Source organism: Liolophura sinensis, chromosome 13 (genome assembly GCF_032854445.1).
Source record: "Liolophura sinensis isolate JHLJ2023 chromosome 13, CUHK_Ljap_v2, whole genome shotgun sequence".
NCBI lineage: Eukaryota > Metazoa > Mollusca > Polyplacophora > Chitonida > Chitonidae > Liolophura > Liolophura sinensis.
The window spans coordinates 14,324,361-14,340,610 of record NC_088307.1 but is presented as its reverse complement, the minus strand read 5'-3'; the positions used below and the strand labels follow the sequence as shown (position 1 = coordinate 14,340,610).

Below are 16,250 nucleotides of genomic sequence, written 5' to 3'. Positions count from 1 at the left end.
TATTTTTCGAACCATTGCATTGTCTAATTTCCCCCTCATCAACTTATTGGCTTACGGAAGCATTGTCTTTTCCATAGTTTCAAGTGGGTTTATCAAGCTGTATGGTTTTTCTCGGCGTCGAAGAATCCTGTAGAGAGAGATATCACTTTCCACTCTTTCGAAACACTCTTAATCATGTATGATCTCTAAATTCATTCGTGGTATGTAAGAGTTCAGCACTTATGGTAGATAAACAACCGTTATTGAACATCTCTGTTTAGATCACTTCATGCTTACCTGCACGTTCCAACAACTTATTTGTACGCTATCAAGAAGAGACTTCATGTAAATATCTATCCCGGAAAATATCCTAATGATTTGTACTGGCATTGCACAAGGAGTTCTGCAAACTCTGCGGACTATTTGTCTATGTTCTATCGGACTGTCTGCATTGTGACGAATGTATTTATCACTTCTGTCATATAACACTTTTCCTGGTTATAAAGAAAAAGTAAATATCTTCTTGGTAAAGAAAAGTAAATATCATCATTTGAGTAAGAAAACTCAAATAGTGCGAACATAATTAACAATGTATGTAGATGTAGGACTGTAAGCAGCGCCACATAATAACAACGATTTCGATCACACAACTGATGAAAACCGTGTTTGAATAGAACATAGTTAATCCCATAAATTTGCGTAGGCAAATGTCATAGGTTCTGTCACGGATGAAGGGAAGACTGGGCCAACTGAGAAGGAAAAACATACCTAAAATCCCTTTGAATCAAGAACGCCCTCAAATCTCACGCAGTTGCACCTCAAGTTTTATATGTATTCTGAGTAGACAGTTGGATCGAAACATATCCACGTCTATTTTTGAAGCGTATTATCGCCTGTCGTCAACAAGGCGTAACATGTCATGGTAACTTTATATAATGAGCACTTGCAAATCAGAAAAAAGTTTTCAAAATCGAAATGACACAATCCAGTTTAAGCTATCTTTCGACCTCTAAATCCATTCCTTGACTGGAACGATTTATTTCATGAGAGTGCTCAAACAAAGCATACAAGTTAACAAAAACTTGTGGTGAAGCTATCATTTAAATGTATTGCGTAACTTCGATCTCCAAGTCTAATACACGATTAAACAATTCGACATATTTTTTGTAGCTTTTGTTGCTGTTGCCTGACGTGCATTGAGGTAAAATAACAGTAACGAGGAATTCGGAATCTTAATCGAATTTAAATTCACGTTTAGCCAAAGGAGTATAAATCCTTGCATCTGTAGATTTGCGAGAAGACGGTGACATTTCAGTGGCAGGCGATTTCGCCAGAGCGCGACCAGATGTCTTTCATTAAAGGAAGTCAATAACAGTTGTATTAGTTTTCCATTAGTGCGAAGAAGAACGACCGAAGAATGCGCTCAAGGAAAACGTGTTCCAGCGGAATACCAGGACTCTCCTGATGTAAATATACTCCAAACAGAAAACGTGATCATTTAAAGTGTAGGCACAGCCTGATGGAATTAAAACGGACGGTGCTGAGGGATCTAACGGTAAACCCGTACTTAAAGGATTTATCCACTTATGCCTGGCTGTAACGCCAAGGCCAAGGACATCGTTTGTGACATCGAACACTGTGCTCTTATTCTGGCCACTACATGAATCGATAGGTAAACCATTTCCATCCAAACATCTACACTTATTGTTGAAGTCCCCAAAGGTTATAATACTCTTGACTTTAGTTAAATTTCAAAACTATTTTGCCTTTTAGCCTTACTCGATCGTGTTATATGTATCGCTAATATTTACTTCATTGATGTTGATATATCAATTATTATTGGGTGTTCTTGAATCTCCGTGGCTCAGTTGGTTAAAAGTTTTTCAAAGTATACATGTGCAGAAGCTTGTAATCGCAGTGTATTTTATGCATCTGACTCCGGTCGCACGTGGGGAGGTCTACCGGCAACCTGCCTGCAACGGTCGTGGGTTTTTGCGGGATGTGCCCGATCTCTTCCCACCATAATGCTGGTCGACGTTTTATAAGGAAAATAGTCTTGAGTACGGTGTAAAACACCAATCCAATAAATAAATGCATCTGGCATTAACATTGTGGATGCCATTAACACTGACGGTTTAAACATACTAACCAGATCTAACAAATAGTATGGATTAGAGTATCTTGTCCCGCTTCGTGAGTTGAGTATTCAGAACTCATATGCAACAGTTTTAGCAAAAGAACATATAAACGTGTACGTTTATACATGTACATTTCACTGTTAACAGAAGCCGTGCGTTACGTGTATATTCCATCAGCTGTAGGAGAAGCCGTGCTTTACGTGCACGTTTCACCATTTGTAGGAGCAACCGGGCATTATGTGCACATTTAATTATTTGCAGGAGAATATCAAGGCCCACTTTTTTCTAACTGTTTTGCAAATTGCCAAAAAGGGGTGTCAAAATATGTGTACATTCACATTTGTCATACGCAGATGAATCACCCTAGGTCATATGGAAAATATTTTCGTTGAAATATTGTTTATTTATATATTTCGTGCTTGCTCAATTTCCTATTCTCCTGCCTCCTTTGGAAACAATTCTCGATTGTTGGTGAAGCCTGACGCTATCCCTGCTGACATGCCAGCTGTTAGTGTCCTCGTCGTACCACGTCCAGGAACAGTGTTGGGTGCACATAACAGCCTGCTTCGTGCATAAACTTGAAGCATTAGTATTCTATATATCCATTATGCTCTTCAATACCAGCTGCTGTCAATGCATTGCTGGCCTTTAGATCACATGCCTGAACTAAATACAAATATATATATATATATATATATATAATATATATATATATATATTATATATATATATATATATATATATATATATATATATATATATATATATATATATATATATATATATACACGCATGCATATACATGCATTTAAACTGATGCACTGTAGTCTTTCATATGCAAGTTTCAGGTACTGGTATGCTGAAAGTGTAAACATCAAAAGGCAAAAGAATTGATCTCATAACAACCTACGGCATTTACCTGAAGTATGCGCTATTTCTATGCATGGATCGAACATGTATGTGCGCTCATAACTGAAACAAGTATACCATAATTGTAACAACTCTATCATAATTGTAACAACTATATCATAATTGTAACAACTATATCATAATTAATATTCCAGTTCAGTTTCGGTGTAGGTGAAACCCCCATTATCCAGTGAATCTCAACATACCTGGTAATGTCATAAGTTAATTAAATTGAGCCAGTTATAAATTTAATTTCATTCTTATACTTGATACCTACTTGCTTTGTTTGTTATCGTATAAATAAGTATACACCCACTCTTCTCAACTGCGTATGAAGCTTAAGTGACAATAATTTGTGATTGTTAGACATGTTAGAATGTGCAGCTCAAATATCTTCTCGTGAAATGCAGTAACGTTTTTGTACGTACAACCCTTTTTCCCCAGGCTGGAATCATTGAATTCGAAATGCTAAAGTGTCAAGGTACATATACACAACATTTTCCAGGCTATACTGGTTCTAATATGCTATAAATCGCTTACGCTGCCGAATAATTCGTTAAAATTAGGTAGACATATTAATCTTTATTGCATAACCAATGTTGACCATCACGCAACGGTCTAAATAGAGGCCTCCTAAATTTCGAATACGCAATACCCAGTATAAACCCATCATAATGTTGTTAAATCTGTCATAATTGTATGCATGTTTACGACTCTACCTCGTGGTACAGATACAAGCTGGCGATATGTAGAAACAACCTAAGTGACTTTCATTCGCTACCGGTACTACTCATATGCGTTAACATTTAGTGTGGTCTTAATCTTTAATCTTAATCTTAATCGTGTTTGCGCGACTTGTAAAACTTGTACACGTTAATAACAGACCAGACTTTCGTGACAAACGCTGTTGAAAGTGGTCCCCAGCAAGAGCGCAACTTAGCTCTCGACCAGCGTCTTTAGAATTGACTCTATCTGGTGGTACAACTGTGTCGTAACATTGCGGTAACACAATACACTAGGGTACATGGACGTACAAACTCCTCAAGGAGTTATAATTTCCGTAATATCAGCATAAAGACATGTGTCGCACAACCAAACAATACCAGTTTGATATTACTTACATTACCAATGAAGATATATACACAAACTATTGTGGCACGCCCAGACGAAGAGATTGCTGGTCACGTGATCAGACTGAGCCAATCAACAACGCTGATGCTGTGCAAGTTGCAGACAAACCATCAGGTATAGGAGAGAGCGATAGACAGCACAGAGCTTGGACCGTTCAATACATTGGAAGGCCATATCTTCACAAGCTCGGGAGGACTCGTCTCTGATCACAGTTGCGGCTTAGCGGTGTATCGGTGAGGCGCACTTAGATTAGGCTACTTCCCAGGGATTTAGTACCTCGGCTGTTTCCACAAGCGTCACTGTGCATAGCTGGACATTTTTTGCATTGCTTTGTTGTGCTCGAAGTTCTTTCTAGGACAACCAAGGTTTTTTGGCGGTTCTTTTTGTAGAAAGCAGGATGTCTCAATCCGTTACAGAGAAGAGAACCGTGGTAAAAACGTCATCAAACTATTCCAACGACGATGGTATTAGGTATAAGTCGTCGGTGGGACCTAGACCGACATCTGCAGTCAAGTCCCGATCATCGTTCACTCCAAGTTACCATGGCGGGCGTCCATCAAGCGGATTCTCGTATACAGCCTCCTACACGATGGGGATGCAAGCAACACCCTTACCCATGGATGGATCGTATGCTACTATCTCCAACTCAAACGTCTCCAGCGTGAAAACTACCCGGGCCCGCGAAAAGAAGGATATGCAAGATTTGAACGAACGACTGGCCAACTACATTGAAAAGGTGCGATTTCTCGAAGCCCAAAACAAAAAACTTGTGGCCGAGTTGGAGGATTTGAAAAGCAAGTGGGGAAAAGAAACAGCCGCCATCAAGGAAATGTACGAGACAGAGCTAAAGGAAGTTCGCGAAGTTTTGGACGACACTGCCAAAGACAAGTCACGACTTGAGATCGAGGCCAGAAACCTGCAGGAACAAAACCAAGACCTCTACAGACAGTAAGTAAAAGATTTTTTTTCATCTCAAACCATCCAACCTTTAACTTTTGAAACTGTAAAAGCTGATGATCAATAAAACCTGTAAATAGGTGTATCGGATATGCTATCAGCTTTCATACCACATGCATCTATTTCAGAAATTCCGCAAAAAAACTTTCGAAAATACATTAGTTACGTTATATGTTAAGGTTTCTCACAACTGCAAAAGAGACATCTTTCACTTTTTCACATTTCAACTTCTTTAAAAAAGATATGGTTGAAATAATGCGAAAGTGGCATTAAACCGTAATTATTTATTCATTCAAAAACCTTTCCAATTTTCAACTGACCTCGGACAATTTAATCATTCTTTTTTTTTTCAATCTGAGAACTGCCGAAGCGTAAATTAAATGACTGGACCCATAAAGCATTCTCAGAAATCACGGCGTTGAGTTAATGGTCAATTGCGTTCTGATGCTCCCTATTACTCCGTAACACGCTTAACCTGTGACGACCTCTGCTATCGGCAGCTCCATCTGGGCACTGCTTGTATCGATGTGATGGATTATGTCGTCAGTGACAGTCATGGTGCCCTGGACGAGTCATGAAGACAGGACCACACGCTGAGTCACATCTCTTGTAACCTCAGCACCGTAACTCACCCAGCGCTGTTGATTCCCGGTCCGTTGTAAAGCGGGCCTTTCAGAGAGCTCCGCCTGGGTACTGACGCCAAGAGTCGTGGAATGCGATTACAAATCACCCGGCAGCACATATTGGTTTGCCATACTATGCGGCGGGTCTTGGAAGCCGTGATCACCCAAGGCGAACCCATAGCACGTGGATTACCAAGATTTAATTGGAAACTCTGAAGCATTCCTTTTTTTATCTTCACGTTGGTTTTCCTCTACACAATCACCTTTTTTCAACCCCTTTGAAGTTTACTGGCACAAGCTTTGATTCTTATACATCATTGTAAAAAGAAGAAAAGAAAGAAAGTAAAGTCTGAAATAGCTTTAACCGGCGACCAGGACATGCGTGTTATATCCGTCCCCGATGGAGTTCGAGACAACATATGTAGAGAAACTATGTACTACACTATTATCAAGTACTGTTTTCACATCATCACAAAATTTCTCCATATATTAATCTGTATTTACGAGCGGCATTCGATGACACAGCACTAATCATAATACGCCGAAGTGTTAGTCACCCCTGGGACAAACACCTGTATTGACCTAAACAACACCACCATTACTGGATCGCTGAGCCATATCATCAGGTGCCGTGGTGGATAAAGTGTCTGCACACAAAACCATCGGTTGTCACATAAATCAGTGTCCCGGGTACTGATGTACTTATTAAGGCGCTTCTAGCAGGCCACGATGACATCGCTCTGTGGAACAATTTGACAAATGGGATGGTGTTTGTATTAGTACCGTCCATTCAATGGCTTAAGGGAAAGGTAGTCTGCCTGCGCATGACCGGAAACCCTGAAGGTCATAATAAACCAATCTGTTTTAGAGATTTGTGACTATTCAGTGTTGGTCCGATTGCTGTTAATGGTGATGTGTGTTTCCCTTGTGACCCATCTGTGACGATACCGTGTGACCCATCTGTGTCATTATCTTGTGACCCATCTGTGACAATATCTTGTGTCTTATCTATAACAATATCTTCTCACCCATCTGTAACAATGTCTTGTGACCCACGCGTGATAGTACAGTGTCATAATAGAAGCCATCTGTGACAATATCTTGTGACCCATCTGTGACAGTACCCTGTGGGCCACATTGACAATACCATATCAGAATACCGTGTGAGCCATCTGTGACAATACCGTGTAAGCCATCTGTGACAATACCGTGCGACCCATTTGGGATAATTATATGTCACCCATATGTGACATTACCGTGTGTCCCATCTGTGGCAATACCGTGTGACAATAGTGTGATTGATCTGTGACAATACCGTGTGACCTATGTGACAATATCGTGTGACCCATCTGACAATACCGTGTGACTCACCCGTGACAATACCATGTGACCTGTCTATGACAATACCGTGTTATCCATCTTTGACAATACGTGCGATATATCTCTTACAATACCATCTATGATATCTAAGATTTTAAAAAATGTACTGTGACAATCCATCTGTGCCGATGAAATGTAACAAATCTGTGATAACACAATGTGACACATCTGTGACAGTATGTGACTTTACTATGATAATACTGTGAGACCACTGAGTGACAATATCGCGTGACAACACGGTATGATTCATCTGTGGAAAATACTGCGTGGTCCATCTATGACAATTCGGAGTGATACATCTGTAAGAATAATGTGTCACCCATTTTGGAGAAAACCGTGTCTACATGCATAATACGACATTGTGGTAATAAAGATACCCTTTAACTTTAAAACACATTATACACAACAGTTTCATAGTTTCCATAATGCAAACGTACACAGTGCAATTGACGCTTTAGCTTTCGATGTCCTCTTCAGTATTTTTTTCGCTGGCAATTACTGTCTTTGCCTTTCAACGCGGCATGACCATTTTCGCTTTAGAAGATTGCATACATAGTGGCCTGTAAATGTGCACTCTGTGGTTAAAAAGGCGTAGGTTTGCTAAGCAATGTCTCCGTAATCGAACTGAAAACAGTTCAGATTCAGCTTAAATCTCGTTATCCCAATTCCTTTTATCTTTTTTTCTAATCAGTAATGGCAAAATTGAGTCAGATGCAGACTCAAAGCACGGTCACGTGACTCATTGTCATGTGACGGTGTCCTTTTTTATGCTGCATTTAAAGCAGTGGGATTTCTCCTTATCGCTTAAGCAGGGTTACTTCTCAACCGCTGAATGGGAAATTCTGTTTGAGAATGGATTTTATTTATGTTGACAAAAACCGTCGAGCTGCTCTAACCAGTCATTACCCAACCTTGCATTATCGCGACTTTATGGTTTGGACTCAATTTGCTGGGACTGCCGCCTGCAGACCTGACCTTGTAGTTCATTGTTAGGTATTCGTCATGACTCGACTGTTTTTTTTCCATTACTTATAAAAAATAAAACAAAGTTAGCATTTTTGCGTAAACAAACAAGACGTCTGGCCTACCAGTGACAAATTGAAAGTCGATCTCTTAGGGAATTTCGATACCAGTAATATGATTTCTTTCCTCTGTTTGGACAGGATTGTCTACTTTGTCAGCGCATTTAAGTGTTGATATACATGCAGCTCGATACAGGGTGCTACATAAGAGTTAAACACAATCTACACTGTAAGTACACCGGTGAATCTAGTATATTTAACCATCACCCTATCAAAAAAAATCGTTCACATTGGGCCCTGTAAATCATAAGGACTAATTTAACTTAGTTCGGCAATGTGAAATAAAGGTGCGCCTTCTAATCCGACATTAGTTGCCTATATTTCATGGCATTAATTTAATTTAGTGCGTCGACGTGAAATAAAGGTGCGCCTTCTAATCCGACATTAATTGCCTATATTTCATTTCAGTACCTGCTCTGTCGGTGTTATACCTACGGTAAATTGAAAAGAAGCCTGATTTCATCGGTTATGTGTGACCATTTGTCAACCAACACACTTTGGCCTCTGATCTGGTTTTAGTATCTATTCTGAAAGCATTTTATATAATGAGCCTTCCATGAACGTAGTCCTTGCCATGAAACACTTAACATTCTGCCAACGCAGCTTGATTAACTCCGAGGGAACTTAAACTTTGATAAAACCGCTATTGGTCAGAAGTTTGTTAGATAAGTTTTCTGTCAAAAACCATCACTCTTATCAACTGCTGTCTATCGCCATGACAGTAGGCCCTGTGGGGAATTCAATAGAAGTCTTAGATGCAATTTCACAACACTTTCACTAAGCGAAGAAAAAAGTTCTCCGCACTGGGAACCGTCAAAGGATAGCGCCATGATGAGTGATAGCTTGGTTTCACCGCCATATTGAAAAGACATGTCGTCGCCAATGGGTATAAGGAAATTTGTTTTCGGTCTTTTCTTCAATATTGGAAATAGGGAAAAGACGTTAAGAACTCCGTGATACATGGTGGCGATTCTGAGCGATCGGAGAAAGAACGTCAATAACTCACAAACGTATCGATCTTGACATTCCTTGTGACTACCTCTAGTTATGTTGGCCTTCCCAAGTCTGACACGCCAAAGGATTTCCACCGGAGTATGCTGGTCCAGCGGACTGACCGTTTATCCTCTGGTCATCCGGATCGTGTTGGGAAAATGCCGGAGAGGGCGTCTGCACATGGTAAGCAAAGGTTTGAACATACTCAACAGCCAGTTCCTATCCGTGGGGATGTCAGCCAGCAGATGGTTGTGGATTTCCCCGGACTCTTCCCGGTTTCCACCCATCATAAAGGCTAGCCGCCGTAGTATAAGTAAAATATTCTATATATGTAATATATACAAACCTTCAATCAAAAAGAATAAATAAGTAAATCAACGGCCAGATACGTTTGGACTGATTTCATAGTTATCTGCTTCACTGAGAACTGAAGATTAGTTATTCTGTGACTCTAGTAATAGGGATGAGACGGATAGTGATTTATGATGGAAACCTTTTTCTCCTATCCCTGACATGCGTCTGTATACTGTTCCCATATTACACAGACTAATGGCTTCGCTGACGCCGACAAGTTGTCTGCATCGAGGACCTTCTGCATTCAAGCTTCTTGAATGGCAGATTATGTCTGACAGAGTACGGAAATTGCATACCTGCTTTAAGTTTGGATATCATATAGAAACATATGCAGAAATAAATACAGTCACGATACACGGCTGAATTGACTCTGAAGTCATGTACATAATCTGTAGGCCTTCATCCGTGAGGTTGTAAGATCGAATCCTGTTATTACAAGTTTGTCTTTAATCTTTGATGACTGTATAAAAGCTTTGTTTATCAACTGTAAGCCTCCATTTCTGTCACAATTTTGCCTTTTATCCTTGTTAAATGTTAGACTTAAGCAAAGACATTAAAACACAGTGTTGTAATAAAATATGTGTATTTGATTGCTGAAGGTCGTTTTCCATTTGCTGGTTGGATGAATAACGAGCTTTCAAGGTCGATGAATAGATTATAAAATAATGCCATGCCCAGGGACCCAAGCGTTTGAAAGCGTTTTGTAATCTTGAAACGCCGTACAAACTGCAGCTGTCTCCGGGTTTTCTAAGCCTATAGGCCAAATATATGGCTATATTCCACATACTACTAACCATTACCGGGTACCATTTTGTGTCACACAGGCAAAAAAACACACACACACACAACGAGTCTTATGTATGTCGGGATCAACGCCATCGGCAAAACCAGCCACAGCAGCTGTGTATATGTAGTGCACAGTCTGAAATATCTGCCACGTGTTTGAGTACCGTAGAGATTATAATGTCAATCCACGCCAATTTTTCTCTTCTTTAACAATGACACGCTGATCTATTAGTCATTTTGAGACTCGCATATTACATTAATTACTGAACACTTGTAGAGGGGTTAACTCCCTTGAATATCTAGTCCACCAGGGGCTAAACAACATGATTTGCTGTTAATATACAATCACATAGCGTTAATCAGTGGAACACATATTAAGGAAAGAAAGTTATGGGTCAGTACAGTAGAAGGGAGTGAGTATAGACACTGTGCCAAATCAAGTTGACATTCTTATTATACCGTTTCACATCGTCCGCTTCGTGACCGGTAGATCCAGGATCAATCCTTGATCGAGTCACACCTAAGACTTTAAAAGAGGAAGTTGTGACTTGAAGGGGATAGTGCAACGATTGGTTGGCGCGTATCAGTATAATGGCTCAGGCGGGGCGCCTTATTTGCCTTCGGTAAGTCGTCTCAGTGAAGGAGCACTAGATAAAGGAGCTGTGGAAATCCGTCCTGCTGCCAGGAGGTACATTACATACACCCTAAGGATTCCTTCATCGTCATATGAGTGAAAAATTGTTGAATACGACGTTAAACCCCAAGCACTCCCTCCCTCCATTTTACATCTGTCAGACAGTACTCTACTTGGAGTTTTATGACGAATGCAAGAAAGGAACAGAACGCTCAGCTAATCATTAATGTTATCATTAAAAATTATGGGAAAATACATTGCAATCACTAATAACAAACTGTATTGGAGTGGTTTTAAGCGTCAAACAGTCGATTAATATAAGTGATAAGTTTCAGTGAGCTAAAGTTAGGCGGACTACAAAAAACCCTCCTGTTAAAAGGCTTTACACAGAATTGATAATATATGCCGCGTGTGTGCGTAAGTTTTTTTTTTACATGGCAGTCAAACATGGCCACTATCTATAGTCTGAGTATTGCAAAAAACAGACAAATACAATTTTTGATACATATAAACACTTTTCATGGTTTCTCATACCCCTTTTCTTGTGTTTGCTCCCTCAGCGAATTGCAGACTCCACACTGGCTGACCACATCGATTTTCCTGAAAGCTCCAGATCCGCAGCAATCTAATGTTGTTATGCCTCATCAACAAATCTAAGAGATTTTTTTGGGTTGTTCTAATGATAACTCTGTTCTGTTCTCATTTCGACGCCCCGACAAGCGCTAACTCCCATTTCTGGTATAACATTTCCCATAGGAACAAGGTCTTCGCCTATCTCTTGCTCGTCCTTGTCAATTTTCGCCTCAAGTTGCTCGGAGATGTTTTCTGTTGTAATATTTCTATAGTCCAATTATAAAGCCGATCATTGTTTTGTTCATAGGAGAAATTTGTCGGCAATTTTCTAGGAAGAACTAGCGTAGTTTCATAGTTTGGGTTTATTGCGAATAGGGCGGGAAAAGTTAGCCCATTAGCATCCACAAACAATGGCTAAAAGAAGTCAGGATAAAACCACATAAGGCAACATAACCATCACACCGTTGTCTGTTGAAACTCATGATCTATGGTAAACGCCTCTGATTCCTCCTGGAATTTCTCTAGACAGTCCATCTAGAACTTACAAGCAGAATTCAATTTCTACACCTGACACCTCATTCGCGAAATGCCTCGAAAGTTATCAGTGAGTTTGGCATGGCGATGCGCCAAGAATTACCTTTGATTCACAGTTTGGGAGATTTCCAAGGTGAAGTCTCCGATTATTTGATCAATGAAGGATAAACGAAAGTCAGTGATTGATTGATCTCTTTGTGTCTGGTTCTGTAGTTCAATGGAGTTTTAAGTAATAAAATATGTACATGAACACGCTAACAGAAGGACGAATGCACCGACTTAGCTTTTCGATTCTTAACCGGAGCCAAATGAAATATTTCATCACTGGTTTAACAAACTACAAAAGTATCCATTAAGGTGTCAATATTTCGTTGGAGAAACATTTAAGCTTTGCAACTTTAAACCGCGAAATTTATCATTAGGTTACACATGTGCATTATAAGAAGATTAGTATTACAAAAATATTTGCAAAGATTATGAAGTTCTGTATAACATCTCCTGCTCTGTTATCTTTATACTGAATGCAAAAAGCTTATAGCATATTGAGTACAACAAGAGCAGCGATGCCATATGTGGCATACGGTCACACGTAACCGGTGAAATACAGCCTCTTATCAATTTACCTCCGTTAGGGTGCCACCTCACGACTTATACAACCCCGGCACAATGGCTTAGCAGAATGCATGTTAATTAATTAATTTATTTATTTAAGAACATTTATTTAGATAAATTAAATAAAAGCATACATTAATAAATAAAGTTGCCAGTCGTTTTATATTTTGTAGCCATTGTTATAGCCTCAAGCAGTTGCATTGTAAGTCATCATATATGACTACGCCGATTTCCTCATAACTGGCTGTCTACCTGTGCAACTTTGCACATTCAGGTCAACATACATTCTTACATAAGAACATTTCTCTCCTTTCTCGGACCCCCCTGCTCCGTTTCGCATGAGTGGTTTTGGCGTCGTATGAGAGAACTGCATGTAATATCGATGGCGTTCTAAAGCATCAGACAATTCAATGGCTGGGGTGGCTGCGCTCCTGTATGCCGAAGCGTACGTATCAAACAATCTAATACAATTTGAATGTGGCACACCTGGCTTTCGACCAGAGCTCCCTTTCCCTTAAGACTCACCCTAGACTGATAAATGGGAGACGTAAGCTGTTAACATTGAACGATTCTCACGGAAGATTCCGTACCACAAGCGCAAAGGGAATCGTTCTTCTCTCCTCCACTACTCGATAGACGACAAATGCTAGAGAATCGTTTTTCTTTCTTCGACGACTCGACGGACGACAAACGAAGGGTAGGGGATCGTTATTCTTTTTTTTTAAATATCCTCAGTCCACGTGTGATTGGAAAACGAATTTCAACCGCATTAAACTTTTACACGATAAAGCCATTCAAATTCCGTATCGCATGGGTAGCAGATGCTGTCTATTACAGGTAGGTACGAAGGCAGTAAATCAAAGCTTTCTGGTAATCTCGGTTGAATTGAGGATTAGTGTAACTTAATCGTAATTTCGTTGGCCTTTGCCTGGATTTTACATCGTCACCATTCTTCCCAGTAAATCATTTCCACGTTTTCTCCAAAACATTGGTGAAAACATATGACATATCTACTAGTCTAGAATGGTCAAATAGACGTTTTTATGTTAACATGTATATGTCAATCAGTTTTTCCTGTGTATTATTTCCTCTCTTGGTTAGATGGAGAGAGGTGTTAACGGAATGCATTTCATTAAAGACTCATTAAGTTGATAACGCGGTTAAATCTGACGCAATCGTGTGTGTCTCTTTCACACGACGCGATTAATCGAATTCTGCAAATGGTATGAATTAGCGTTTGCTCTATTTTACTTGAACAACTGATGCAAGAAATCGCACAAATCGTGTGAATTTAAGTAAATGAATCTTTTTATACCTAGACGGTGCTTTATTGTCTTCGGCAAATCCACTAATCGTGTCCACAAGCTAACATCGAGAATACTGTTAACTGAATACATATTGTCTCTGCTCTTTGATCTGATAACACAATATCATATTTCTCTTGCGGGTTTTTTCGGTGTCTGTGTTAAGTGTAGAAATTTTTATTTCATGCGCAGATTATAGACTCTCATCCCTGAATAATTTAAAACTGATGACTGCCTCCCTTGTACGTTAGCAGATTTATTTACCGTTTATATAATAATTTCTCACATGCTCCTTACCAACTCGTGTTTTAGTTTATCTCGGAAATGGATCTTGCTGTTGTCAGCATAGAACATCCGATTTCACAAATGTCGCTTAGATTACCCATAGTTTCCACATTTCCTTGACTAAGCTATCTATATTTATAGTCCTTACAACTTGACACTAATCTTGTCTGACCATCCACATTTGTAATACCTGCAAGGCATGCTATATAGCTATATTAGTATAACATGCTAAAAATATTGAAAAGGCAACGAGCGCTGTATGCCTGATTCTTAAAACATTACAGGAGACTTTCACCTCTCTTTACACTGTCAAAATTTTAGGGCCAGCTCGACCCAATTTTTCAGGGTCACAGGCAATCTGACCCTGAAATATAGGATCGGAAAATGAAGGTCGAATTGTTTGATGTTAACAGTAAGGGTCCTTGTTCTAAAGAAGACAGATTTTTAGGGTTGAAACAGGACACTGACCCTAAATATTTGGGATAAGTGACCCTAATATTTGGAGTTGGTCATGTCTAAAACCTGAATATCAGAGTCACATCTGACCCTAGTTTTTCTGGTAGTTTTGACCCTTTTCTCTTAACAGTGTAAGCTTGGCTGGTTAGAAAAATAATATTTTTTTATTATCATATTCTGAAACGCATCGCAACTTTGGATATTCTAGTATAGACTGCTGTGCAGTGTAAATGACTTAGGTTTGACAATTACCTTCAAGGCCTAAACTAAGGTGAATAAAATGTATTGGCACACAGACACGGGCTACTGGAGCATTAATTTCAATTACCCCTGGCTCAGCCCCTGCTCAGGTCTTCTATATGTTTGAGTTAAGTTAATATAGCACGCATCCTTTTCCCCGTGTATAACTCGTCCAGAGGATAGGTAATCGATCTAGATATATTAGGCCGATATTTTGGTTCGTGCCCAGGGTATTTTGGACCTCGGCAGTTGATAGATCTCCCAACTGATAGTCTGTGTTGATGATCTGTTAATTCGCCCGGGGTAGGCCCTTCGTAAATAATTCAGGCCCTCTTATTGAATAATTCCAGTTGTACCTCCATCAGTTAACGATACTGTTTTATACAAAGACAGTTAACGTAAAGGATTTTTTGTGAGCCTCGAGGGGAAAATTGCTCTAACATTATGTAAACTCGAGAACAAGTTGATAGGCTAGATAGCTTAATCTAACATTGAAAACTGAATTTAGTTTAGCAGGTAAGCTTTGTTTTCAAGAGGAGTTTATTTTTGCCCCCCACCCCCCCCCCCCCGACTCACCGCCCATCTCCTATCACAAATTACATTCCAGACATTTCTAAGGCCATTTCCTATCCCAAATTATATGAACTCAGCTGAAATACACGAAGAGATACTTTTACAGTGAAGCATGAACGTGTCACGATAGATTGTCGTGCAAAATATCTCAAGTTTAAAGTGATCACAATGACTTAGATTGTAACAAAATATTATAAAGACGTAGAATATAGTAAACTATAGTAAAACGACAATGTCACAAATGGTCTCACGTAATCGGTGAAATACGGCTTCTTGTCAATCTACCTCAGCCAGGGTTTTAGTCTAACTGTTCATATAAATGCATAATTAGTAGCAAATTACACACCCCCACATCACCAAGGCTTAAGCAGAATTAGGTAAAAAAAACATGCAGCGATGTTAATTGCAATTTATTAGGCGTCACTGGTATTGAACTACTCAAAATGCTGTGTTCGTTGCACACAGTCTATTCGCAATTTCGCTTTAAGCGATCATGTTTTCGTTGCAGCTTGTATATCAATAATGGCAGATACAGAGCTGATGAAAAAACTGCTGCTACAGTTTCGTTTGTTTCCCTATTTGTAGCATCTATATGCCCTAGAGAAACCAGACCGGAATAATAATGCAAACGGTTTTCCATATTTATGTTTCTATCTACACCATTTCAGTTAAACTTTACGAACTGACCCTGTTGTGCCGTAAAGAAG

The 16,250-nt window shown here is 39.5% G+C and overlaps 1 protein-coding gene across 1 annotated transcript in view; it reads left to right on the top strand.

Annotated features, from left to right (window-relative positions):
- Positions 1 to 4,411: 4,411 nt before the first annotated feature.
- The window catches only part of LOC135480247 (70 kDa neurofilament protein-like), a 47,415-nt gene continuing 35,576 nt past the window's right edge, over positions 4,412 to 16,250 (top strand). The window contains 1 exon segment of the mRNA XM_064760029.1: positions 4,412 to 5,105. Within this exon segment, the coding sequence (XP_064616099.1) occupies positions 4,555 to 5,105 (551 nt within the window). The 5' untranslated portion in view covers positions 4,412 to 4,554.